Source organism: Piliocolobus tephrosceles, chromosome 7 (genome assembly GCF_002776525.5).
Source record: "Piliocolobus tephrosceles isolate RC106 chromosome 7, ASM277652v3, whole genome shotgun sequence".
Taxonomy (NCBI): domain Eukaryota; kingdom Metazoa; phylum Chordata; class Mammalia; order Primates; family Cercopithecidae; genus Piliocolobus; species Piliocolobus tephrosceles.
Window position 1 is genome coordinate 100,287,848 of NC_045440.1, and position 26,107 is coordinate 100,313,954.

General features: G+C 39.5%; 1 protein-coding gene and 1 non-coding gene across 2 annotated transcripts in view; both read right to left on the reverse strand.

The window, feature by feature from the left end:
• Positions 1–6,748: 6,748 nt before the first annotated feature.
• Positions 6,749–6,853, reverse strand: LOC111520930. Its single transcript, XR_002724805.1, has one exon. It is a non-coding gene; the product is annotated as a U6 spliceosomal RNA (small nuclear RNA).
• LOC111520890 (NIPA-like protein 2) overlaps positions 6,759–26,107 on the reverse strand; it is a 101,282-nt gene continuing 81,933 nt past the window's right edge. The window contains exons 7-11 of the mRNA XM_023183985.1: positions 19,753–19,888; positions 17,751–17,839; positions 10,514–10,577; positions 9,302–9,396; positions 6,759–7,637 (exon numbers count right to left, since the gene is read on the reverse strand). Coding sequence (XP_023039753.1) covers positions 7,525–7,637; positions 9,302–9,396; positions 10,514–10,577; positions 17,751–17,839; positions 19,753–19,888 — 497 coding nt within the window. The 3' untranslated portion in view covers positions 6,759–7,524. The remainder of the gene's footprint in view (positions 7,638–9,301; positions 9,397–10,513; positions 10,578–17,750; positions 17,840–19,752; positions 19,889–26,107) is intronic.

Sequence of the window (26,107 nt, forward strand, 5' to 3'; positions counted from 1 at the left end):
GTTTAGGTGAGGTGCTTTGGATAGAGGGAGTAGAGTCCAGGCCTCAGAACATTTCTGAGGTTGGTTTTCAAATTAGAACCATGAGGGAAAGACTCTGAAAGTGGGATGCGTGCACACTGGAAGGACTGGCTCGTGTTTGGATAGCAGCAGCTCAAATGTGCAAAGTGGCTTTGGTCCATGCATGCTGGTCCCACCAGGAACAGAGGGCTCTTTCTTGGCTACGCACTTGTCAGCTCCCTGGGAAGGAGATTCTTTCCTGGAACATGGAGACTATCTTGCATCTTGCCTGGAACTCCATGAAACTCTTGGCAGTGCCTGGCCCAGCAGGGTGCGCCCCAAAACACCACATTTATTTGATATTGGGATTGATATTCCTCTTTTACATTGTGGTTGGGACTCATTAACTCTCAAAAAGGACCAACGTTAACGTTAAAAGAGGAGTTTCCTCCCTCTCAGGAAAAAAAAAAAAAAAGCTTCCTTGGATGGGCCACAGCTCCTGTAACTGATTTGCTCTCCTGGCACAGGACATCATGTTGTGTGGTACCCCGAGGCTGGTGAGAAAGGGAAAAAACTCAAAAATTCCTGGGTGGGAAGGCTCTTCCCTGCATTTACCACAATTGCTAAAATGCTAGGTTTAATAGCCCAAGCTGGTCTATATTTGCATGGAAACTGTGTATGTGTGGAATTTTATTTTATTTTTTTTTACTTCAAGATGGTCATAATAAGAGCCAGACTGTTGATGAGTCTAACGATTAGAAGCAGCCTCTAAATTCCCCACACAATCAGGTTGGGTTCAATTTTGAGATTTTGTTCTAATAGTTCAAAATGTGTGGTGTTTATCTAGCAACCCCACTAAAGGACTCACATTCATTGGTGCCAAACACGTGCATTAGCCTTGCAGCTGCCCAGTGCAAAGACTGCCTCTATAACCAGCCACAGAGTTTAAGTAAAGCAGTCTGGAAGAGTGTTGGGAAGGTTCACGTTAGTAACTGCTATATTTATGTCCATCATGTCACTGTTAAATTGGCAAGCACTGAGGCAGCCTTCAGCATTGCTGAGTGTGTATACTCACCATTCCTGGATGAGCTGCGTGCTTGGAAATAGGAGCACAAAGAGGGTTCTTGGCTTAGGGAACTTGGCTCGACATTTCTATCTATTTGAGTCATGTCCACCATTACACCTGCATCCTTTGGAGCCAGACTTACACATTACCACCATTACTCTTTCATAGTACTGGAATTGCACACATCTATGAAATCTGTCTTTCTCTTTCTTACGTTGCCACAGAACAGAATCCCTAGGAGTATGTGGGGTATTGAGGAGGGGGAGGAATTCATTCTGGGTCACCGCTTGAGAAATTTTTTTATTGTATTTGTTTTCAAGTGATTCTGGTAACGAAAGTATTATAGTTACAGGACAAGCAAACATTTAAGCCAAAAAACAATCATGTGGTAAAGGCCTCTGCTTTAATCTACTACATGAGAGAGAGGTCATTGTTACTCATTTCCAAAGCTATTATCGACTTGGAATGTGGGATCGGAGAGGCTTTTCGAATGTAGTTAGTGGTGTTCACAAAAGAACCATTGCCTTCAAAAGAGAGAAACTTGGACACTGAGAATGAACTTCTCACTTCCATTTATTACTTATATAAGCAAAAATATCTGAAGACAAATATCAAGCCATGGTTTCACACTCCCAAAGTATCTCATTTGTCATGAGCCATGAATGTCACTTTTTAAACTCCTTCCCTGAATGCCCAATCAACAGGAAAGAAGCTGCAGAGCAAGGGCAGAAGAGTCTAGACCAGGTGTTGGCAAACTATAGCTCATAGACTGACCATTTGTTTTGTTTGTTTGTTGCTGTTTTTTTGAGACAGTCTTACTGTGTCACCCAGGCTGGAGTGCAGTGGCATGATCTTGGCTCACTGCAACCTCCACCTCTCGGGTTCAAGAGATTCTCCTGCCTCAGCCTCCCGAGTAGCTGGGAGTCCAGGCACTCACCATCACGCCTGGCTAATTTTCGTACTTTTAGTAGAGATGGGGTTTCACTATGTTGACCAGGCTGGTCCCGAACTCCTAACCTTAGATGATCTGCTGGCCTCAGCCTCCCAGAGTGTTGGGATTACAGGCATAAGCCACTGTGCCTGGTCTGTAATAAAGTTTTATTGGAACACAGCCATGCTCTTCTGTTTACATCTTGTCTATGGCTGCTTTAGCGCTACAATGGCAGAGTTGGGTAGTTGGGACAGACACCATGTCTGTCTGTTGGGACAAACAACACAAACTCCAAAATATCTACTCTGTGGGTCTTTACTGAAAACTTTGCTGACCCTTGGTCTAGACAAACAGTCAGATGAGCTAACTGTTGGCTAAAGGTCCTCAACTCACAATGCCAAGAGAAAGACTGAGTTGGCTTTAGCTGTTGTCATGCACTGCGTAATTTAAAAAGTCTTACAAGCCAGTACAACTAAAACTCCTATTTACCTTACTTTGGAGCAATAATATGGAAAGTAAAACTAGGTCTGAATATATTTAATATATTACCTGGACTTCTAAAACATTGTTGATTGCTTAAATGTGCATAAGTCAATGTCATTTCTCAAAACGTTTAATAGATGCAACTGTTGGCGGCTGCTAAAGTACTGGTGTTATGCTTGTGCCTGTGTGAAATTCTGCAATGCTGAAAACCTCATGCACTCTAGCTATGAATGTAGGTCTACTTGAAGCAAAACTCTTCAATCTAATTGTTTTCCCAATCTTTGAAACCAATTTTAAGAGTGACCAGAAAACTGTAGTTTAAGGCACGAGATACATTTCTCCGCTGAGCCTTGTAGTACCAATATGCTGGACCAGTTCAGTAAAATATGCCATAAATTATGACTGCTTCATCTGAATGCATGGGACACTTTCTACAATGGTGGGAATTATTACCAGGAGTTTAGGAGCCAGACATGGGTTCTGTATTTTTCATACATTGGTGATCAATTCAAATCTCTTTCCTTTGCAGCCAGGTTTGGTCAGTATGGCCAGGAGTGCAGATTATGACAAAGAACAAAGCTGAAAGACCTGAACCATTAAGGTTACAGTCTCAATACCACCAAGTTAAACAACCTATTTACATGCAAGACCATTGGTTGGAATGATGTTGGATAGACATGTCACAAGTAATCTGAAGGCTTTTATTTTATTTTATTTTATTTTATTTTATTTATTATACTTTAAGTTCTAGGGTACATGTACACAACATGCAGGTTTGTTACATATGTATACATGTGCCATGTTGGTGTGCTGCACCCATTAACTTGCCATTTACATTAGGTGTATCTCCTAATGCTATCCCTCCCCCCTCCCCCCACCTCACAACAGGCCCTGGTGTGTGATGTTCCCCTTCCTGTGTCCAAGTGTTCTCATTGTTCAATTCCCACCTATGAGTGAGAACATGCGGTGTTCGGTTTTTTGTCCTTGTGATAGTTTGCTGAGAATGATGGTTTCCAGCTTCATCCATGTCCCTACAAAGGACATGAGCTCGTCCTTTTTTATGGCTGCATAGTAGTCCACGGTGTATATGTACCACATTTTCTCAATCCAGTCTATCATTGATGGACATTTGGGTTGGTTCCAAGTCTTTGCTATTGTGAATAGTGCCACAGTAAACATACGTGTGCATGTGTCTTTATAGCAGCATGATTTATAATCTTTTGGGTATATACCCAGTAATGGGATGGATGGGTCAAACGGTATTTCTACTTTTAGATCCTTGAGGAATCACCACACTGTCTTCACAATGGTTCAACTAGTTTACAGTCCCAACAACAGTGTAAAACTGTTCCTATTTCTCCACATCCTCTCCAGCACCTGTTATTTCCTGACTTTTTAATGATTGCCATTCTAACTGGTGTGAGATAGTATCTCATTGTGGTTTTGATTTGCATTTCTCTGATGGCCAGTGATGATGAGCGGTTTTTCATGTGTCTGTTGGCTGCATAAATGTCTTCTTTTGAGAAGTGTCTGTTCATATCCTTTGCCCACATTTTGATGGGGTTGTTTTTTTCTTGTAAATTTGTTTGAGTTCTTTGTAGATTCTGGATATTAGCCCTTCATCAGATGAGTAGACTGCAAACATTTTTCCCATTCTGTAGGTTGCCTGTTCACTCTGATGGTAGTTTCTTTTGCTGTGCAGAAGCTCTTTAGTTTAATTAGATCCCATCTATCAATTTTGGCTTTTGTTGCCATTGCTTTTGGTGTTTTAGACATGAAGTCCTTGCCCATGCCTATGTGCTGAATGGTATTGCCTAGGTTTACTTCTAGGGTTTTTATGGTTTTAGGTCTAACATTTAAGTCTTTAATCCATCTTGAATTAATTTTTGTATAAGGTGTAAAGAAGGGATCCAGTTTCAGCTTTCTACATATGGCTAGCCAGTTTTCCCAGCATCATTTATTAAATAGGGAATCCTTTCCCTATTTCTTGTTTTTGTCAGGTTTGTCAAAGATCAGATGGTTGTAGATATGTGGTATTATTTCTGAGGGCTCTGTTCTGTTCCATTGGTCTATATATCTGTTTTGGTACCAGTACAATGCTGTTTTGGTTACTGTAGCCTTGTTGTATAGTTTGAAGTCAGGTAGCATCATGCCTCCAGCTTTGTTCTTTTGGCTTAGGATTGTCTTGGCAATGTGGGCTCTTTTTTGGTTCCATATGAACGTTAAGTCATTTTTTCCAATCCTGTGAAGAAAGTCAATGGTAGCTTGATGGTGATGGCATTGAATCTATAAATTACCTTGAGCAGTATGGCCATTTTCATGATATTGATTCTTCCTATCCATGAGCATGGAATGCTCTTCCATTTGTTTGTGTCCTCTTTTATTTCGTTGAGCAGTGGTTTGTAGTTCTTCTTAAAGAGGCCCTTGTAAGTTGGATTCCTAGGTATTTTATTCTCTTTGAAGCAGTTGTGAATGGGAGTACACTCATGATTTGACTCTCTGTTTGTCTGTTATTGGTGTATAAGAATGCTTGTGATTTTTGCACGTTGATTTTGTATCCTGAGACTTTGCTGAAGTTGCTTATCAGCTTAAGGAGATTTTGGGCTGTGACGATGGGGTTTTCTAGATATACAATCACGTCTTCTGCAAACAGGGACAATTTGACTTCATCTTTTCCTAATTGAATACCCTTTATTTCTTTCTCCTGCCTGATTGCCCTGGCCAGAACTTCCAACACTATGTTGAACAGGAGTGGTGAGAGAGGGCATCCAGTCTTATGCCAGTTTTCAAAGGGAATGCTTCCAGTTTTTGCCCATTCAGTATGATATTGGCTGTGGGTTTGTCATAAATGGCTCTTATTATTTTGAGATATGTCCCATCAATACCTAATTTATTGAGAGTTTTTAGCATGAAGGGCTGTTGAATTTTGTCAAAGGCATTTTCTGCATCTATTGAGATAATCATGTGGTTTTTGTCTTTGGTTCTGTTTATATGCTGGATTACATTTATTGATTTGCGTATGTTGAACCAGCCTTGCATCCCAGGGATGAGGCCCACTTGATCATGGTAGATAAGCTTTTTGATGTGCTGCTGGATTCGGTTTGCCAGTATTTTATTGAGGATTTTTGCATAGATGTTCATCAGGGATATTGGTCTAAAATTCTCTTTTTTGTGTGTGTCTCTGCCAGGCTTTGGTATCAGGATGATGCTGGCCTCATAAAATGAGTTAGGGAGGATTCTCTCTTTTTCTGTTGATTGGAATGGTTTCAGAAGGAATGGTACCAGCTCCTCTTTGTACCTCTGTAGAATTCGGCTGTGAATCCATCTGGTCCTGGCCTTCTTTTGGTTGGTAGGCTATTAATTATTGCCTCAATTTCAGAGCCTGTTATTGGTCTATTCAGAGATTCAACTTCTTCCTGGTTTAGTCTTGGGAGGGTGTATGTATCCAGGAATTTATCCATTTCTTCTAGATTTTCCAGTTTATTTGCATAGAGGTGTTTATAGTATTCTCTGATGGTAGTTTGTATTTCTCTGGGGTCGGTGGTGATATCACCCTTATCATTTTTTATTACATCTATTTGATTCTTCTCTCTTTTCTTCGTTATTAGTCTTGCTAGTGGTCTATCAATTTTGTTGATCTTTTCAAAAAACCAGCTCCTGGATTCATTGATTTTTTTGAAGAGTTTTTTGTGTCTCTATCTCCTTATCTGAAGGCTTTGAAATGTCATGAAGGTTGGGACTTATTGTTTGATGTTGGCTACAATGAAGGCTACCTCTTTCCTTCTCCTTTAAATATTAGGTAGATCATAAATAACAGGTATTATTATGGATTCTACATGCAAATGTGTCTTAGTAGATATGCGATGAATTGAAGTGGAAAAGCCATTCAGGGCACAGGAGGAGTTGGGCTTCCTCTTGAAGCTCAGGTTTGACCACTGTGTTGTCTTTTATGTCTACAGATTTAAATGGCTGAAACACAGTTCTCTAATCACAACTCTCCTTTTATCTTGAAGAATTCACAAAGCTTGAGATAATGACTTTGGGAAGAAATGATGTGTAGTGAAGGTATCACTAAGAATTTAAATGTGATTTTTTAGACTTACATGGAGAATAAGACATATAAACCCACTTGATAAATTATAAGATCTATAAAAACAAAGATATAGGATATTAAATTTTTCTTCGGTTTCAAGTATAATAGAATCATACAGCTGAAGAAAACATCACCATTCTATATTTTTATTACAAAATAAAGAAACATTGGTCCTACTTTTTGTCTCTAATGCTTCATGAATTTATGTGTCAGCCTTGCGCGGGGGCTGTGCTAATCTTCTCTGCATTGTTCCTATTTTAGTACACGGGCTACCGAAACAAGCAGAGTCCTACTTCTTAAACTTCCTCTTTCTTACATTTAAAAAGCTCACCAGTCAAGGTCTTTTAATTTTGGTATACACCATCACTGAATGCCATTTATAAATTCTAATTTTAAAGAGACCCTTAATTTTCCAAGGAGGACTTTGATAGCATTAGTTTTCAGAAAAGATGACTTGCGATTCTAATTTAGGACTTGAAAGGTAAGATTTTTATAGGGAGGCTTATAAAAGGTGGCTTAGAAAAAAATGAGCACTCGCAAGCCTTTCTTTTGGGAGTCAGGCTATGGGGCTGAAGTGTCTTTTTAAAGTGAAGCAACTGACACTACCCATGGGAGAAGCCACCTATGCGACCTATGGCCAAACCGCAAATGTACATTTCTGTGCAACATTCCTGCTAGAGCAGCTGGGCTCTGATTAAGGTGTAGCTGGCTAGATAATCACTAGGGAGAGGTCCAGGGTGTGGGGAACACTTCAAATCACATTCCATGGAAATATTAGACTGTCAGAGCTTAGGAAGCCCCCGATTGTCCATAGACGCTGAGGTGGGGGAAAGGACTGAAATGAACGCTAGCACATGTCAGCTTATAAAAGAGCTGTTGACACAAATTGAACATGTGCAATTTTTTAAAAAGGTGGTATCGAATAACAGGCCAACAGTCATCCCTCTCAGCATTTTAGACCTCTTTCTTCTCTCCACTTTGGCTGTTTATTGAGTCACTTCCATCAGGCAAAGTTCCATAGGACAAGCTATTTGAATCTGGTTGTATTTTGTCCAACATTTGTTTCCCTGTGGAGATAATAATCATAGAGAATCTTTTGTGGTCTTACAGAAAAATGAGTCTTAATAATTTCTCCTCAATCTAGGCCACATTTTATCACCTCTCTTTTATACTATGTGGGCACTGTCTAAACAGAAGAGATGAATGTCAAGGAAGGAAAGGCCCTTGGAATGCCATGTCTCTAGCTGTGTGATAGCATGCTGTCTGTGTCAGAGCCACTGTCACCACCCCCACAGGATCGACAGGCTGTGCATGGAAATCAGGTGGGTTTAGTCTGGAGATTCACATGAAGCATTCACTCATCTCCAAGCCTTTCTCCCCAGGGTTGTGTCTTCTTTTCCATGTCGAATGCATATAACAACACAGAAAAATAGCCTTTGATAGTGGCTTCTAAAGCTGCTACGGAGTCTATGCACTGGGCTTTGTGAAATAAAAAATAGAGTTAAAAATAATCAGGCTGGGCGCAGTGGCTCACACCTATAATCCCTGCACATTGGGAGGCTGAGGCAGGCGAATCACTTGAGGTCACGAGTTTGAGACCAGCCTGGCCAACATGGTGAAATAGAAAAATCAGCCAGGCATGGTGGTGCATACCTGTAATCCCAGCTACTTGGGAGGCTGAGACACAAGAATCACTTGAACCCTGAGGGGGGAGGCTGCAGTAAGCTGAGATTGTGCCACTGCACTCCAGAACTGGGTGACAGAGCAAGACTCCGTCTCAAAAAAAATAAAAATAAAAAAATAAAAAAAATAAATAAATAAAATCAAACTTTACTTCCTACTAAAGAACCTCTAACCATATAAGGCTTCTCTCACACACACCTTTGCCACTGATGCCAATTCTTTCATTGACTGCTTCCAGCAGATAAGATGGCTCGAATGGCAAAGAGAACACAGAATTCATTGCATGGGGCCATATTTCTCAGTCTTAGGGATGAGGCTTCCCTAGTTTTTGCTTCACAGGCATGATGCTAACAGAATAGCGGAGAAAGCTGTGAGAATATCTCCACTCCTGCCTGGAAACCTATAGGTCCCCCCATACCCCCAATAAGGCTGGAGAGTGCTGAGGGCGGGTGGATGGGGGAAGAGGTGACACAATAGACTGTTTCCTCTGTTCTGGACTTGGCTTTTGTTGTATACATGACTAGGTGAGTTATTTCTCAGTGAGAGTGAGAACGGGAAAGAGTGTTTGCTCTCTGTGTAGGCGGGGTGAGGAAGGGGGAAGAAGCTACTCATGTTTTGGTGACTGTCCTGAGCCACAGTGCACAAGTCACCCCAGGCTTTCCCCAAGACATGTTCCTTAGCTGCCTACCCTTTGTCCTTGGATGTTCCTTTAAGGTTCTCAAAGTGGCAGGGGTCTGCTGCTGGTAGTCATTGCTACTCTTTTCTCTACCCTTTTCCAATTTAAGGAAACCCAAAAAGGAAATCCTCCAAATCACCCAAATCAAGGAAACGTGGTCAGTTCTCTTATATCCCCAGTTCTGTGCAAAACTAATATTCAATAAATTATTAGTAACATTTACACTGAAAATATCACCTTTGGTTTCATTATTAAATGCACATTTTTAAGGGTAGGAATTATGTTTTATATTAACTTACCACCCAAAATAATACCAATAATTATTCATTTATAAGGATCAAATTTTCCACTATAAAGAATATATGATTTTACCAGGAATATTTCCAAAATCAATATAAGACTGTTGCAGATGTTCCTTTTCTCGATTTCTTGTGACCAAAAATACACCAAGGAATGACAGAAAACACCTGTAAGAATAATATTAATAAAGAATACAAGAACACTGAAACAGACTCATGATATTAAATAACTGAGCTCCGTATTCTACATGATGACATAAATCCCATTGGTTTTGTTCATCCAGTTTCTGGTAAGCTTCCTAGTACTTGTCTTAATTAGCACAGCCAATAGTTCTACCCAGAACCAAGACTTGGGCAGATTCCAGTAGATCTCTCCCCCGGGTTTTTACCATCTGGGGGCTAATTCAGGCTCAAAACCCTTTGGGTAGTCACCCTGTCTCATTTTCTACCCATGCACGCCCAGATCCATTTCTGGCATGTGACACAAGAGAAAAAATAATTTATTCTTTAATTTTCTAAGAAATCTAGTTGTCCTTGGCCATAAGAGTAGTCATAATTTCCAGACCTCAGAAGTTTGGCCTTGACCAAATATCTTATGAAATCGAATTTTCAAGATAGACGGCTTCCTACACAGAAAGTAGCCTAGGCTTAAGTTTGCATAACAATGATCATGCTGACTATCAGATCAGAAGCAGCTAAACATTTAATGAAGTGCCTCATGGACTCATGGAAGCTCCTATACACTGGCGATATATTGTCAAAGTTCTGCTTTCTGTTTGCAAGCAATGCTAGCAATGATGCCCACCAAATCTCTAGGAAGAGTTCAAGCTGCACACTCTGACACAAGGAAGGGACACTACCAACATGATGTTATCATGACTAAAGCCAGGGATCTGCCCATCTTGGTCTTTTATTTTGGGCGACCCTAGAGGATCATGATTCTCTAATTTAGATCTAATCTAGGGGTTCCCAAGAGTGAAGTAGGTCTGATACAGTACAGACAGGTCATGGGGTAACTACAAGGGCCAGTGGATGTATCTTGTCTTTGGCCTGGAATTGAAAATCCCCGATGTTTCAGAGCTTCAGAGGAATACCTAAGTCACAAAGCCAAAGACACTGAGCCCCATGTAGGGCCTTAAGTTAAAAAATATGTTTCTTTTAGGAGCTCAGGAAACTGACATTTCTTATATTATTTTCCAATTTTCTATACCTCTGGTACAATGCCAAAAATCCTATGTAAAAGTAATAGAATTTCACATACTTTACCTCTGAGACATTTACTCACCCAAAAAGATATACAAATACAGTGAGAAAAGCAGCACCAAGGAATTCCTGATAAAATATGATACCTGTGATACAGGAAAAGAAGATAAAATTGATTTTGAAGTAAGGTTATTTATAATAGCTAAATATTGTTTGTAAACTTATGTTAATATGTTATTTTTTCAAGGTAAATTTAGTCACCCTTAAAATGCACATTCAGCAGTTTAGTTTAAGAAAATTTGCAGGCCACACATTCTGAATTATTCCAAAAAGAACATAGATTTGTAGACCTGATATAATTATCATTATTATAAAATCAACATAATTGACATATATTTGCAAGCAGAAATTTCTCATCCAGTCCAGGATTGTCCCACTGGAACATACAAGAAAACAACACTCTAGTGACTATTCCCCACCTGCAGTTTTAGGTCAGGAGTCAGCCAGCCTGGCCTAAGAATCTTGGTGGACTCTGGGGCCTCTGACACAGCAGGTCCGCCTCAGGCCAGCTGCTGCCACGCATGCTGTCACTTGTGGCGATACCAGTGATTTGTTGGTCTGGCCCCTCGGAAACTCAAGCACCAAAGCACATTCTAGCAGCTGAAGTGCTACCTTAGCTCCACTCCCCACTGCCAACCCCCATCTCATCTTCCTCTGGTCTTCCATAGATAAACAAGGATGCATCATCTACTTTGATGAACGTTGCTTCTATCCCTGTTGGTCTCAATGATTTCTTCTGTAAAGTTCCAAAGCCTTGATAGAGTTTTTGTTAAATAAGATATCTTTAAGTTATATGTCGCCTGGAATTAAATTTTTTTGTGTGTGGTGTTATCCTTGCTAGCCAGCCAACAAATGCTTATTGAACGTCTGCTGTGTGTCAGCCACTGCTCTAGGTCTTGGAGAAACGACAGGACAGAGATCTATCCTCAAGGAGCTTTCTCAATCTTCACCTTATCTTCTTACCTAGGGAATGAACTTCTTACAGGAAGAAGTCATGTCCAGTTCTAATGAATATTTGTTGAATGAATGAAAGTTTCTGAAGCACACTCCAGGTTATTACATACTTCCTTATAACCATTTTAATGTTTTCATGTTATTTTATTTATTTATTTATTTATTTTTGAGACAGAGTCTCACTCTGTCTCCCAGGCTGGAGTGCAGTGGCGCGATCTTGGCTCACTACGAGCTCCGCCTCCCAGGTTCACGCCATTCTCCCGCCTCAGCCTCCTGAGTAGCTGGGACTACAGGCGCCCGCCACCTCACCCGGCTAATTTTTTGTATTTTTTAGTAGAGACGGGGTTTCACAGTGTTAGCCAGGATGGTCTCGATCTCCTGACCTCGTGATCCACCCACCTCGGCCTCCCAAAGTGCTGGGATTACAGGCGTGAGCCATTGCGCCCGGCCAGTTTTCATGTTATTTTAAACTGATATACCATAATATTCATTTCTCTAAGGGCATTTCAAGTTGGTTCTACATCTTTTTTCTCTCTTTTTTTTTTTTTCATTTTTTTTTTCTTTAGTAAAGCAGCAATGTACTTCTTTGTACAGGCATATCTTGGAAATACGTGGTTTTGGTTCCAGACCACATCACAATAAAGCTAATCTCTCAATAAAGCAAGTCACACTAAATTTTTGGTTTCCCAGTGTACATAAAAGTTATGTTTATACTATACTATAGTTTATCAAATGTGCAATAGCATTATGTCTAAAAAAAGTACATACCTTAATTAAAATACTTTATTGCTAAAAATGCTAATGATCATCTGAGCCTGCAGTGAGTCCTAATCTTTTTGCTCGTTGGAGGGACTTGCCCCAGTGTTGATGGTTGCTGATTGATCAGGGTTGTGGTTGCTGAAGTTTGGGGTGGCTGTGGCAACTTCTTAAGATAAGACAATGATGAAGTTTGCCACATCAATTAACTCTTGTGAAAGATTTCTTTGTAGCATGCAATGCTGTTTGATAGCATTTGACTTACAGTAGAAATTCTTTCAAAATCTCTACTTAATCTTCTCGAACACAGCTGCTGCTTCATCAACTAGGTTACTGAAATATTCTAAATCCTTTGTTTTCATTTCAACAACGTTCCTCGCATCTTCACCAAGAGTAGTTTCCACTTCAAGAAACCACTTTCTTTGCTCTTTTATAAAAAGCAACTCCTCATCCATTAAAGTTTGATCATGAAGTTGTAGCAATCCAGTCACATCTTCAGGCTCCACTTCTATTCTAGTTCTTTTCCTATTTCCATCACATCTGCAGTTACTGCCTTCTCTGAAGTCTTGAACCTTTCAAAATCATCCAGGAGAGTTAGAACAGACTTCTTCCAAACTCCTGTCAATGTGCATATTTTAGCCTCCGCCCATGAATCACAAAGGTTCTTAATGACATCAAGAAAATCAGAAAGTTTTCAATTTACTTTGCTAAGATCAATTGGCAGAATCACTACCTGTGACAGCTATAGCCTTATGAAATGTATTTCTTAAATAATAAGACTTGAAAGTCAAAATTACTCATTGATCCATGGGCTGCAGAATGAATGTTGTGTTAGCAGGCATGAAAACAACATTCATCTCCTTGTACATCTCCATAAGAGTTCTTGGGTGATCAGGTTCATTGCCAATAAGCAGTAATATTTTCAAAGGAATCTTTTTCCTGGTCATTAAGTCTCAACAGTGGGTTTAAAATATTCAGTAACCCATGCCATAAACAGATGTATTGTTATCCAGGATTAGTTGTTTCATTTAGAGAGTACAGGCAGAGTAGATTTAGCGTAATTTTTAAGGGTCCTAGGCTTTTCAGAATGGTTAATAACTCTCTCTCTCGCTCCCTCGCTCTCTCTCTCTCTCTCTCTCTCGCCCACGCTGGAGTGCAATAGTGTCATCTTGGCTCACCGCAACCACCGCCTGTCAGGTTCAAGCAATTCTCCTGCCTCAGCCTCCCGAGTAGCTGGGATTATGGGCATGCACTACCATGCCCAGCTAATCTTGTATTTTTAGTAGAGACAGGGTTTCTCCATGTTGGTCAGGCTGGTCTCGAACTCCTGACCTCAAGTGATCCGCCCGCCTCAGCCTCCCAAAGTGCTGGGATTATAGACATGAGCCACCGCACCCAGCCCAGAAACTTTTTTCTTTTGCATTCACAACTTGGCTGTTTGGTGCAGAAGGTCTACCTTTCAGCCTATCTTGGCTTTTGACATGCCTTCCTCACTAAGCTTAACGGTTTCTAGCTTTTGACTTAACGGAAGGATTGTGTGATGTTTCCTTTCACCTGAACAGTTACAGGCCATTGTAGGGTTATTAAATGGCCAGATTTCAATATTGTTGTGTCCCAGGGAATAAGGAGGCCCAAGGGGAAGGAGAGAGATGTGGGAACAGCTGGTCAGTGGAGCATCAGAACACATACATTTATTGGTAAGTTGGCAGTCTTACACAGGTGCAGTTTGTGGTGTCTCAAAACAATTATGGTAGTACATTAAAGATCACTGATCACAGATCACCATAACAGATATAATAATAACAATTTGAAATAATGCAATAATTACTGAAACATGACACAGAGATATGAAGTGAGCACATGCTGTTGGAAAAATGATTCCAGCAGACTTGTTTGATGCAGGATTGCCACAAACCTTCAATTTGTAAAAAATTGCAATATCTGCAGAGCACAATAAAATGAGGTATGCCTCATTTTCCCAAGTATTTTATGAATTTTCGTGGGGGTTTTTAGAAGTGGAATTTCTGTTTCCAAAGATTTTCTTGGTCCTCCTAGAAAACCTTTATTTATTTTTAACTTTTATTTTTTTAGAGATGGGGTCCTGCTCCATCACCCAGGCTGGAGAGTAGTGGTGTGGTTATAGCTCACTGTAACCTTGAACTTCCAGGTCAAGTGATACTCCCGCCTCAGCCTCCTGCGTAGCTGGGACTACAGGTGTGCACCGCCACACCTGGCTATTTTTTTTTCCCAATTTAAAAACATTGTAGGCTGGGCACAGTGGCTCAAGCCTGTAATCCCAGCACTTTGGGAGGCCGAGACGGGCGGATCACGAGGTCAGGAGATCGAGACCATCCTGGCTAACACGGTGAAACCCCGTCTCTACTAAAAAATACAAAAAAACTAGCCGGGCAAGGTGGCGGGTGCCTGTAGTCCCAGCTACTCCGGAGGCTGAGGCAGGAGAATGGCGTAAACCCGGGAGGCAGAGCTTGCAGTGAGCTGAGATCCGGCCACTGCACTCCAGCCTGGGCGACAGGGCAAGACTTTGTCTCAAAAATAAATAAATAAATAAATAAATAAATAAATAAATAAATAAATAAATAAATACATTGTAGTAAAATATACATAACGAAATTTACTATCTCTATTTTTTTTCGGTGTATAGTTCAGTAGTGATAAGTAGGTTCACACTGTTTTGCAACCAATTTCCAGAACTTTTTCATCTTGTAAAACTGAAATTCTACTCATTTCCTCCTCCCCTCAGCCATCGTTCTACTTTTGTTTCTATAAATCTCACTACTCTAGATATCACATATAAGTGGAATCATACAATATTTTTCTTTTTGTGACTGGCTTATTTCACTTACCATAATGCTCTCAAGGTTCATTTATGTTGTAGTATATGTTATAATTTCCTTCCTTTTAAAAGCTGAATATATTCCATTGTATATATATACCATGTTTTGTTTATTCATCTGTTGATGGACATCTGGGTTGCTTCTACCTTCTGGCTATTGTGAATAATGCTGCTATGAACATACATATACAAATGTCTTTTCAAGACCTTGCTTTCAATTCTCTTGCCTATAAGTGAAATTGCTAGATCATATGGCAATTCCATTTTTAATTTTTTGAGGAACTGCCACACTGTTTTCCATAATGGTGGCACCATTTTACATCCCAACCAACGGTGTACGAAAGTTCCAGTTCATCCACATCCTCACCACCATTTCTTGTTTTCTCTTGTTAATAGCAGCCATCCTATTGGGTGTGAGATTATATCTCATTGTGGTTTTGATTTGCATTTCCCTTATGATTAGGTGTTGAACATCTTTTCACGTCTTTTGGCCATTTGTGTATCTTCTTTTCAAACACATCTATTCAAGTTCTTTTCCCATTTTAAAATCAGGTTATTTGGGTTTTTGTTGTTGACTTGTAGAATCAAAGAATAGAAATATTTTTAAGGCTTCTGATAAAAACTACAAAACTCAGTTCTAGGAGGGTGGCACCATGTTACCCAGCCCATAAGAGTGCCTGTGATACTGTAGCCTTATCAGCATTGGATAATGCAATAAAAAGAACAAACAAAACTTGGCTAATTAGTAGGCAAAATATGGTCTCATCTTAATTGTAAGCTATGCTTTCTCATGGAGGCAGAGAGAAGAAGTAGTCAGCAAGCTACACCACCATTCCACTCACTAGTAACATCAGAGGGACTCTTATGCCTCCCAAAAGGTCTCAGCATCCCCCTGACTCATTAATTACTCTGTATGCTGAGTATTAAGACCCAGCCCTGTTGGTTCTCCTAGAAAATCTTTATTTATTTTTAACTTTTTTTTTTTTAAGAGATGGGGTCCTGCTCTGTCACCCAGGCTTCAGAGCAGTTGTGTGACTATAGCTCACTGTAACCTCGAACTTCTGGGTTCAAACAATCCTCCTGCCTTAGCCTCCTGAGTAGCTGGGAATACCGGTATGTGCCACCATACCTGGCTGATTTTCCCCCTAATTTTTTAGAGATAACATTTTGCTATGTTCCCAGGCTGCAGAAAACCTTCTGATCAGGGCAACTATATACTTTATGCACATTAACTATCAGGCTTATGTCATTTCTGTGACTCTTTTTGGCCTATTTTCCTTTTCCAATAATTCTAAGACACATCAATATGCAATCTTTTCTTCCTTTGTTAACTAGCTTAAAATACTAAAAAATTAGATGTCATGGGATAGAATCTTTTTCTTTAAATATTAAGTGTCAAGTTTGGGAAACAGAAAACGCATTAATTACTTTAAAGAACTACCCACTGACAGTCACATTGTTTTCCATAAAATAAAAAAAAAAAAAATTTGTCATTTAGGAAAGAGATAATCTTCAATTACTCCCTCAAATACATAAACTTTACACTGAGAAATGAACTCTCAAGATCAAGAAGGTGGTAAATACATCAAATAAACCAATGAATGAGGGCATACCAGTACCAAATTTAGAAATGGTATACTTGAATCAACTGTTTTTGGTTTGGACTGAGTTTCAAATTTATACTTTTAGTTTTAATGTTATCATGCCTGTCATATTTTAAAAAAATGGTCCATACTAATAAAAGAACTGCAATAGTAGAAAAATAGAGGCCAGAATAGCAAAGGCAGTAGTTTCTATTCTTGTCTCTCAGGCTTTCCCTGGAACATTGAGTTCAGTTTTGGATTGTGCTCTCTGATCAAGCTGGTGAGGGGCATATAGGGAAGAGTTAGTAGAATTGGGCATGTATGGCCCAGAGATAAGACTCAAGAGGATCTTTCAGTTGCTTTGATGATCAGAAGGGCTGATATAGCTTGGATATCTGTCCCCTCCAAATCACATGTTGAAATGTGATCCCCAAATGTTGGAGGTGGGGCCTAGAGGAAGGTGTTTGGGTCCTAGGGGTGGATCCTTCATGAATGGCTTGGTGTCCTCTGTCAGTCCTGAGTTCATATGAGATCTGGTTGTTAAAGATACTGGGACCTACCCCTCTCCCTTGCCCCATCTCTTGCTATGTGACACGCCTATTCACCCTTTGCCTTCTGCCACAGTAAAAGCTTCCTGAGGTCCTGACAAGAAGCAGATGCTGGCACCATGCTTCTGTACCATCTGCAGAACCATGAGGCAAATAAACTTCTTTTTAAAATAAATTACCCAGTCTCAGGTATTCCTTTACAGCAACACAAAATGGACTAATACAAGGGCTGGCAAGGGAAAGACTCCAACAAGAAGAACAAAGTTGAGTGTCTTGAATTTGCAAGGAAACTCATTTCAGCTCCAATATAAGAACACATTTTCTACTTAGAAATCTCCAGAGAATGAGAGTGATCCAAAGCAGGACTGAGCTGAGCCAGGAGGCAGACAGCATTCACAAAAAGTAGAGGAACCTCTCCTGGAGGACTGTCATAGCGGAAATTCAGACACCAGGTGGAGGCAACGGAGATCCTTACAACCTAAAGATTTCTGGATCCTCTCATTTACTCTGGGAGATACTTAATTTATGCTTGGAATCACCTATGTATAGAAAACCAAAACTCACCTGCAATGATGGCACTGATTGTAAAGAAAATATGATTAACTGGCACCACTCTTGTCGTATTGTAGAGTTTCGTGGCTTGATTCAGGAACCTAGAGCAGAAGGCACTTACTGGAGCTTTGGCTTTAAGAGACATTCAGCAATAAGTTAACAATAACTTCAAGAAACGCGTGTTCTTTAGCTACAACTACAAAGGGAAAGGGGGTGCAGTGAAAGGGCATTTCCAATCAGCAGTCATAGCTTATGTGCATCTGATGTATGAGATCAGATGTCAGGTTTTATGGTCTGTTTAAACCAACAACAGTAACAATGAAAAGCAATTAATCATATTCTGAGGCCACAGAAGTTTGAGTTGGAAGCGATTCAAGCTGCTGGACCAGTATCACACTGGGCCTGATTCATTAGGATAGACCCTAGAATCTGTTAAATATCATATCTGGGGAATAGTAGAGCTATCCATTGACATGCCACGTGCCAAGAAAGAAGATGGAGAAGTAAAGGAATGTTTAATGTTTCAAAAACAATGCTCAGTGCTCCAGCTGCAGAGCATATGTGGGAGCTCAACTTCTCATTCTGGCCACCAACACAAAAGCAGTTCCCACAACTGTGCTGTGCTGCCCTGCTCGGGACTAGATTGTTTTTTGAAGCAGTGAATTGTACTATCACAGGGGTGCTTTTAAAAAGCACGAATGCTTAGGTCCTACTCTAGAGCAATTGAAAAAAGTACTTTGTGGGTAGAGCCTGTGTGTATCTGTGTGTGTGTGTGTGTGTGTATACATACACATATGTAGATATACATAAACGCATGTATGTTCTTGTATGCCTGCATGTATGTATATGTACAAAAGTCAGGTCATATACATGCATGTACATATATATGTACAAAACCCAGGTCATTTGAATGGGCAACCAGGGCTGAGAACCACAGCTGTACAGTGTGATGGGTGCAGAGATTGAGGTACGGTGACAGAATGCAGTTTACCCCCAATTGTGTCTGCCTGTCAAATTTACAAAGTATGGTAGGAAGATAATGCCACTAATCCCAAAAGATATTGTGGCAGTACCAATTAATTCAGAAGAAGAAAGAGAAAAAAATAGCAAAATACAAGTATTGGAAACACAGACTTATAAGGAGATGACAAACCAGTGACAAAACATTGGGTTTCTCCAGTAATTCTCCACAGACCTTGTAACAGGGCCTATCTTCAGTCCATAACAATTAGATGGTACTTCTCGCACCTACAGAAGGAACCACTCTTGTACTGATTTTGAGCTCTGATTTCTTATCTGGGATGGTGCTTTTGCACAGCATTTTGGGGTGAACGGAAAACTTTCAGGTCAACTCAAGAAAGCCCAGCAGGCAAAGGCACAATCCCAGTGTGAGAGATGGAGGGGAAGTGATCAGAGCTGATGGAAGTGGGGCAGGGAAGAGCAGAAATTAAAAATGTTCCATGTCACCACTATTAGGCCCCAAGAGAAACATAAAACAATCATTCCGCAGTCCCATGGATACAAAGGAAATTCTGGCCAAAGATGCAAAATTTTGGGGAAAGGATTTCCCTCCCGGCCAAATGTCTGGTTTCGTCCATCTCTGGGCAATTAGTGAGCATGAGCTAAGAAATGAAGGTGAAGGGTTCATGTGTGTCCTATATTTAGAATGAAAGCCTGGATGTGGACCTGCCGCTTTGATTTATTGCTAATGACAACCTGTGTACCATGGATATTAATTACAAGCAGAAGAGCATCAGGAAAGTATCAAAGTGCACTTAGCTGGATTAAGGCTGCGCTTTAGAACTCACAAGACATGAAGGCAACTCTTCGTAAAAACTCATTATTGGATGCAAAGGAGGAAGCAAGGCACATTGACTGAGGACAAGCTATAGGCCCTTCACCCTTAGAAATCAGTTGTATCTCATTTTAATTATCATCTGAAGCCAATAAAGATTAATGCCCAGAGAAGCACAGGAATGTTGAAAGATTAGTGAATATGCAGAAGCTAACTTACTTGACTTGGAAAACACAAGATGCTATCATGATGATAAACATGATATAGAAAATGGGATAAGTTAGTTGCATTTTATCCGTCATAGAAAAAGTGATCATGCCTGAGATGGCCTTTACTGAAATAACAGTCAATGAGGCTGAAAAAGAAAACAAAAAACACAAAGAACATATTTGAGATTGAATTAACAAATAAATATCTTAAGCTTATGTGGTAGAGTAGCAAATACACCAATTATGGTTGAAGAATGAACATGGTTGTGAGAGCTGTAGGAAGGAATGTGACGGTAGTAAGCAGTGGCCTCATTGCTCGAGCCATGCTGGATTTCAAATTTGCTTAAATCAGCTAAAGTTCTGCTGTGTGACTGTGTGCTTTATTATTATTATTTTTTAATCTTTGGAGCAAGATGCTTCTTTTCCAGCCCTAACTATTGAAAGAATGCTGTGGAGGTTATAATTATGAGTAGATGGGAAAGGCAAAAACAATGGAGGGAGGAGATAAGAAAAGTCAGATTGTCCATGTGACGTTAATGAGAAAAATAACTATTAAGCTATACTGAAAATTTAAAAACCAAATAGATGAGAAGACTAGAAAGTGAAATGCAACTCACTTCTTGAGTTTACTTAGAGTTGTATTAAGTCATTGCTTCTCAGCCTTTTGGCTAAGATCAAGTGAGTTGCACTAAGTCTATATATAAGCCTTTTTGTTAGGAGACACCTAGAAGTTTCACTAAAAATATTTTTGACAATGACAATAATTGGAAAGACGACCAGAGTTGAGTATTCATTTCTCAGGGTGGACCATCAATTTAAGGTTTACATAAGCAATAACTATTTATTTTCTATGCTAAAAATGAACTCATCCCTTATGAGAATAAACTTTTCATATGTTCCAAACAGCCATTAAGAAAAAGTAACTTGATAAGGTTATATCACTATGAAAGTAATGGAGCATTTTCCGACAACATCATCTTTCTGTAAGGAAGAAAAGAATGCTTTCTGTCTTATGTCTCTTGAAGTTACTGCTGCAAATAATTCCATAATTTAGCTAAAACTCACTGAAAGTTCAAAAATAATTTTTACATGAAATCAAAAAATTATAAGTCAGAGGCAATGCAAAGGAGAAATACTCCCTTTGTTGCTGTTGATCTACTTGGCCATAATATATCTGAGTTTTCCTCCTTTTATTTGAAAAGGTAGTATATATATATATATTTGAAATATATATATATTTAAAATGGCCAGTGGTGGCCAGCCAAGAAGAGTCTTCCATAATATCGTTTTCCAAAAACTGAAAATATACTTTAACTTGAAGGGTACTAGGGCACACTTCCAAATTAGGCATTTTCTTTCAGTTAAAAATCATAATTGGCCAGGCGCGGTGGCTCACGCCTGTAATCCCAGCACTCTGGGAGGCCGAGGCGGGTGGATCACGAGGTCAGGAGATCGAGACCCTCCTGGCTAACACGGTGAAATCCTGTCTCTACTGAAAATACAAAAAATTAGCTGGGCATGGTGGCGGGCGCCTGTAGTCCCAACTACAGCTAATCGGGAGGGTGAGGCAGGAGAATGGCGTGAACTTGGGAGGCGGAGCTTGCACTGAGCGGAGATCGCGCCACTGCACTCCAGCCTGGGCGACAGAGCAAGGCCAGACTCCGTCTTAAAAAAACAAACAAAAACCATAATTGACACAAGAGATCAGGTAATAAATTCTAAAAACAAACCCCAGTTCTCAACAAAGAGGCCCTTACAGTCAGGTCTCTCTCCATCTTAAGATGTCTTTTGACCTGATTCTTTTACGTATTTCCTATTGATGATGCCAATAGTCACATCTTAGCTACCCGGGCTTTTTAAATAGCTATAGAGATCTGTGTGTCACTTGATGGTTTAAGTTTGTAGGTTAGCTCTTGAGGGACCTTGATTTCCTCCTAAACACTGTCTGAAATCAGAGCACAATGTGATTATGATCTTGGGGTCTGAACAGCCAGGTTTCCCAAAGGGACAATTAATGAAGAAGGAGTTAAACGTACTGTCCCATTAGCCTCAGAACCTCAGAATTGCAAAGGACCTTAAAGGTCATCTGATTTAACCACTATCTGATTTTATATTATACTTAAATAAAGACAAAAAACTAGAATTCTCTGTTATTGATAGCTAAACAAACTATCAATTTCTGTAGCCAATCATTATATTTTCAAAGCATGCACAATTGTCAACTGATTAATCACTATTTTAACGTGTAAGTTATTTCTAGGCTGGTGTTGAGTACTTCTAAGTATTTTTGGGGGGTGGTTGATGAGGATAGGTGGAAATACAGAATTGTAATGCAGTGTTCTTCTAACATTATACTTAAAAATAGAAAGTACTTAGGTAAGCACAGAAAAAATGACTAGAAGAAACTACATCAAGATATTGTCAGTGGTTATCTCTAGCACTGGGATAATGAATTAACTTTAAATTCATTAAAAAAAATCTACAAAAGTAAACACATTCATTTAAAAATGTTTGGAAAGTGTGGAAAAGCCTGGAAAGGAAAATTAAAATCACTTGTAGTTTCAGCACTCACCCCAAATCATTTTTTGACATTGGGACATATTGTTATTTTCCTATCTATAAGTATGAATATGTTACAACATGTGAATCATAAGGTATATACTACTTAAGAGCTTATTTTCCAAGTATATACCACTTAGGAACTTATTTACCTAAAGTATTTTCTATGCCATTAACTATTTTTCTAAAGCAGGAATTTGTATGAATTGTATATCCATACAAAAGCATTCTTTATGCTTTTATATGAATATATAATTTATTTTGGCAATTCCCTATTTTTGGATATTTAGATTTTTTTTTTTTAACTGTTAAAAGTGTAGCTGTGATGAATATTCTTGAACATAAGTCTTTGTATATCACTCTGCCTATTTCCTTAGGAAAATCACCTAAAGGGGAATTCCTGACTACAGCCACTGTGAAGGCTTGTGAAATATACTAGCAAACTGCCTTCCAGAGAGTACCAGCCGCACTCTGTTGTACAGTGCTCAGTTACACAGATTTTCATATTTTTCTTTGTATCTTTCTCTATTTTCTTAATTATCAATAATTACCATATATACTTTCATCATTAGAACAACACCAGTTTTTCTAACCTGTGCTGACCTGTTCTTGAAATTTGGCCCTCTCAATTCCCTCTTAGATTTTCATCAATATACCTCCTTCCAAAAATTTTCCTAGGTTGCCATCAACGTTTCCTTATGAGAGCCATAAACATTTTATTTATTAATTTTTCTCTGATAACCAAAGCATTCCATGGATAGAGAAGGACTTCCTGGCCTTCCTAGTTTCCTGATGGTCCCAGAGGCTTTGGAATACTTTTTTTTTTTTGCGATGGAGTTTCACTCTTGTGGCCCAGGCTGGAGTGCAATGGTACGACCTCGGCTCACTGCAACCTCTGCCTCGTGGGTTCAAATGATTCTCCTGCCTCAGACTCCTGAGTAGCTGGGATTACAGGTGCCCACCACCACACCCAGCTAAGTTTTGCGTTTTTAGTAGAGCTGGGGTTTCACTGTGTTGGCCAGGCTGGTCTCAAACTCCTGACCTTAGGTGACCCACCTGCCATGGCCTCCCAAAGTGCTGGGATTACAGGTTGAGCCACCGCACCAGCCTGGAATCCTTTAAGAATGATCACCACCACTGGCAAAGGGGGCCACTCACCAGAAGTCAGGTTTCTTTCTTCTGACTACCCTCACTTGCTATTTTCTTTTTTTTATTCCAGTCTTTATCAATCACACAAGCAATATTATGTACTTTGCTACCTCTCATGGATACAACATGACTTTGATAATCACTTTTTAAAAAGGCACTAATGCTCATTGTACAATATTCAAGATGAGCACACGGTGCAGAGTGAGCATCCTGGTTCTTGTTTCTTGCTGTAATGAGAACACTTCTGGTATTTCACCAACAAGTTCTTTATTAGGAGTGCATATGAAACTTGATGAACTATATTAATGAATTTCTTAAAGAATCCCTCTTTCATTCCCATAGTTAATTAAATTCACATGTTTACTGTGTGCTCACTGTGCTCAATTCTACTTAAAGAATGTACACTGTAAATAATAGACATGCTCTATGTCCTCATGTAGCTAACCTGGCCAGGAAGAGGGGCTTATAACGGCATATAAACATATAAGTAGAATATGTAAGTGTAAATTGTTGTAAGTGTTACAAAGAAGAATCAGTTTTATTAAGACCACTTGGGCCAGGTGCGGTGGCTCATGCCTGCAATCCTAGCACTTTGGCAAGGTGAGGCAGGAGGATCACCTGAGCCTAGGAGTTTGAGACCAGCCTGGGCAACATGGGGATACCCTGTCTCTCCAAAACAAAAATAATAAAAAATAAATAAATTAGCCAGGCATGATGCCATGCATCTGTAGTCTCAGCTACTCAGGCGGCCGAGGTAGGAGGATCACTTGAGCCTGGGAGTTTGAAGCCTCAGTGAGCTATGATTGTGCCACTACACTCCAGCCTGGGTGACAGAGCAAGGCTCTGTCTCAAAACAAAACAAAGACCACTTTGTCACTGAGTATGATTTGCTCTGTGTTTATTTGCTAATTTCTTTTGATTTTTGTATCAATATTTAGCAGTGATATCAGTTCATAATGTTTTTTGTTTGTCCTATTTTTTTTCCCAGTTTGGGAGGTGAGTCTTATCTGATTATGTTTTTTTAAAAGTAAAAGCTTTCTTCTTATGTCCTCAAATAGTTGCAACAACATCAGAATAATCTATTCCTTAAGGATTTGAAGATATTACCTTTGGAACTCTCTAGGCCTGGTTCTCTTTTAGGATATAGCTTTTTAACAACTCCTTTGTTTCCTCCGTAGTTATTTTCATTAAAAAATAAGCAATTTATTCAAATTTATATATATGCATATCTATCGTTTCTATTTTGGAATATTTGTGGTTTTTCTTTTTTTCTGATGGAGGATCTATTTTACTGTCCTCTTTTTTTTTTTTTTTTTTTCTTTTTTTTGAGATGGAGTCTAGCTCTGTCACCCAGGCTGGAGTGCAGTGGCGCGATCTCGGCTCACTGCAAGCTCTGCCTCCCGGGTTCACGCCATTCTCCTGCCTCAGCCTCCCCATTAGCTGGGACTACAGGCACCTGCCACCACGCCCAGCTAATTTTTTGTATTTTTTAGTAGAGACGGGGTTTCACTGTGTTAGCCAGGATAGGATAGTCTCGATCTCCTGACCTCGTGATCTGCCCACCTCGGCCTCCCAGAGTGCTGGGATTACAGGCATGAGCCACCGCGCCCGGCCTATTTTATTGTCTTTTAAGAATACATTGTTGTGTTTAGTTATAAATCCATTACTTTTCTCTTTTCTATTTCATTAATTTTTGCCTTTTTAATTAATTTTAATTATTTCTGCTTTCCTTAGTTTTATTTCAGTATTTTTTCTAATTTCTTGAGTGCTTAATTGACTTACGTTTAAAGCAATCAATTTCTCTGAGTACAGCATTAGTCAGAAACTCTAGGTTTAATATTAAGTGTTTTAATAATAATTTAAAAATATGCTGCAATTAAATCTTGGTTTCTACTTTGCACAGCTGCAGTTTAAGGGTAGTGTTAACATTTCCAGGTGGTAGGGTTTTACTGGTTTCTATTTTTGTTATTATTTTTCTGTTTTTATTTCACCATGATCTGAGGATGTGGTCTGTACTCTTTCAACTTCCTGGAATTTATCAAGGATTTCTTCATGGCCAATTATATGATCAACTTTTGTAAATGTTACACAGGCACTTGAAAGAAAGTTTATTCTCTGTTTTCAGGCTTTAGAGTTCAATATTAGAGGTACCAGTTCATGATTAATTATTCAGATCCTCTGTCTTTATATGGTTTTCTGTCTAATTATCTTCCATGAGCTAAGTCTCCCAAACCCCTTATATTTCTGTTAATGTAGTTTTGCATTTTCTGCAGATTTTCTATTGCATGTTGGATGTGATATTTTTGTGGATTGTGCTCTTTTTGTCAGGATAAATTACCCCTTTTGTCTCATTTAATATCTTCTGCCTTAATTTTCATCTAGTAATATCATGACCTGCTTTGTTTTACTTTCAACCTCATTTATTTTGTTTTAGATGAAAATTTATGCGTGTAGCCAAAACACTTTGCAACCTGCAAGGGCCAATCAGAAAGGGTGCTGGCCCTGGCACTGCTGGAAGAGGGTCCTGGAGGGCTCCTGTCTTAGTACTTATGACAGGGCTGGGGTTGAGAGGAGATCTTAGGGGAAGGAAGCATGGTGGCTGCTATTTTAATAACCCTTACAGCTGTACTAGTGCAAACTGGCTGAATCCAACTTCA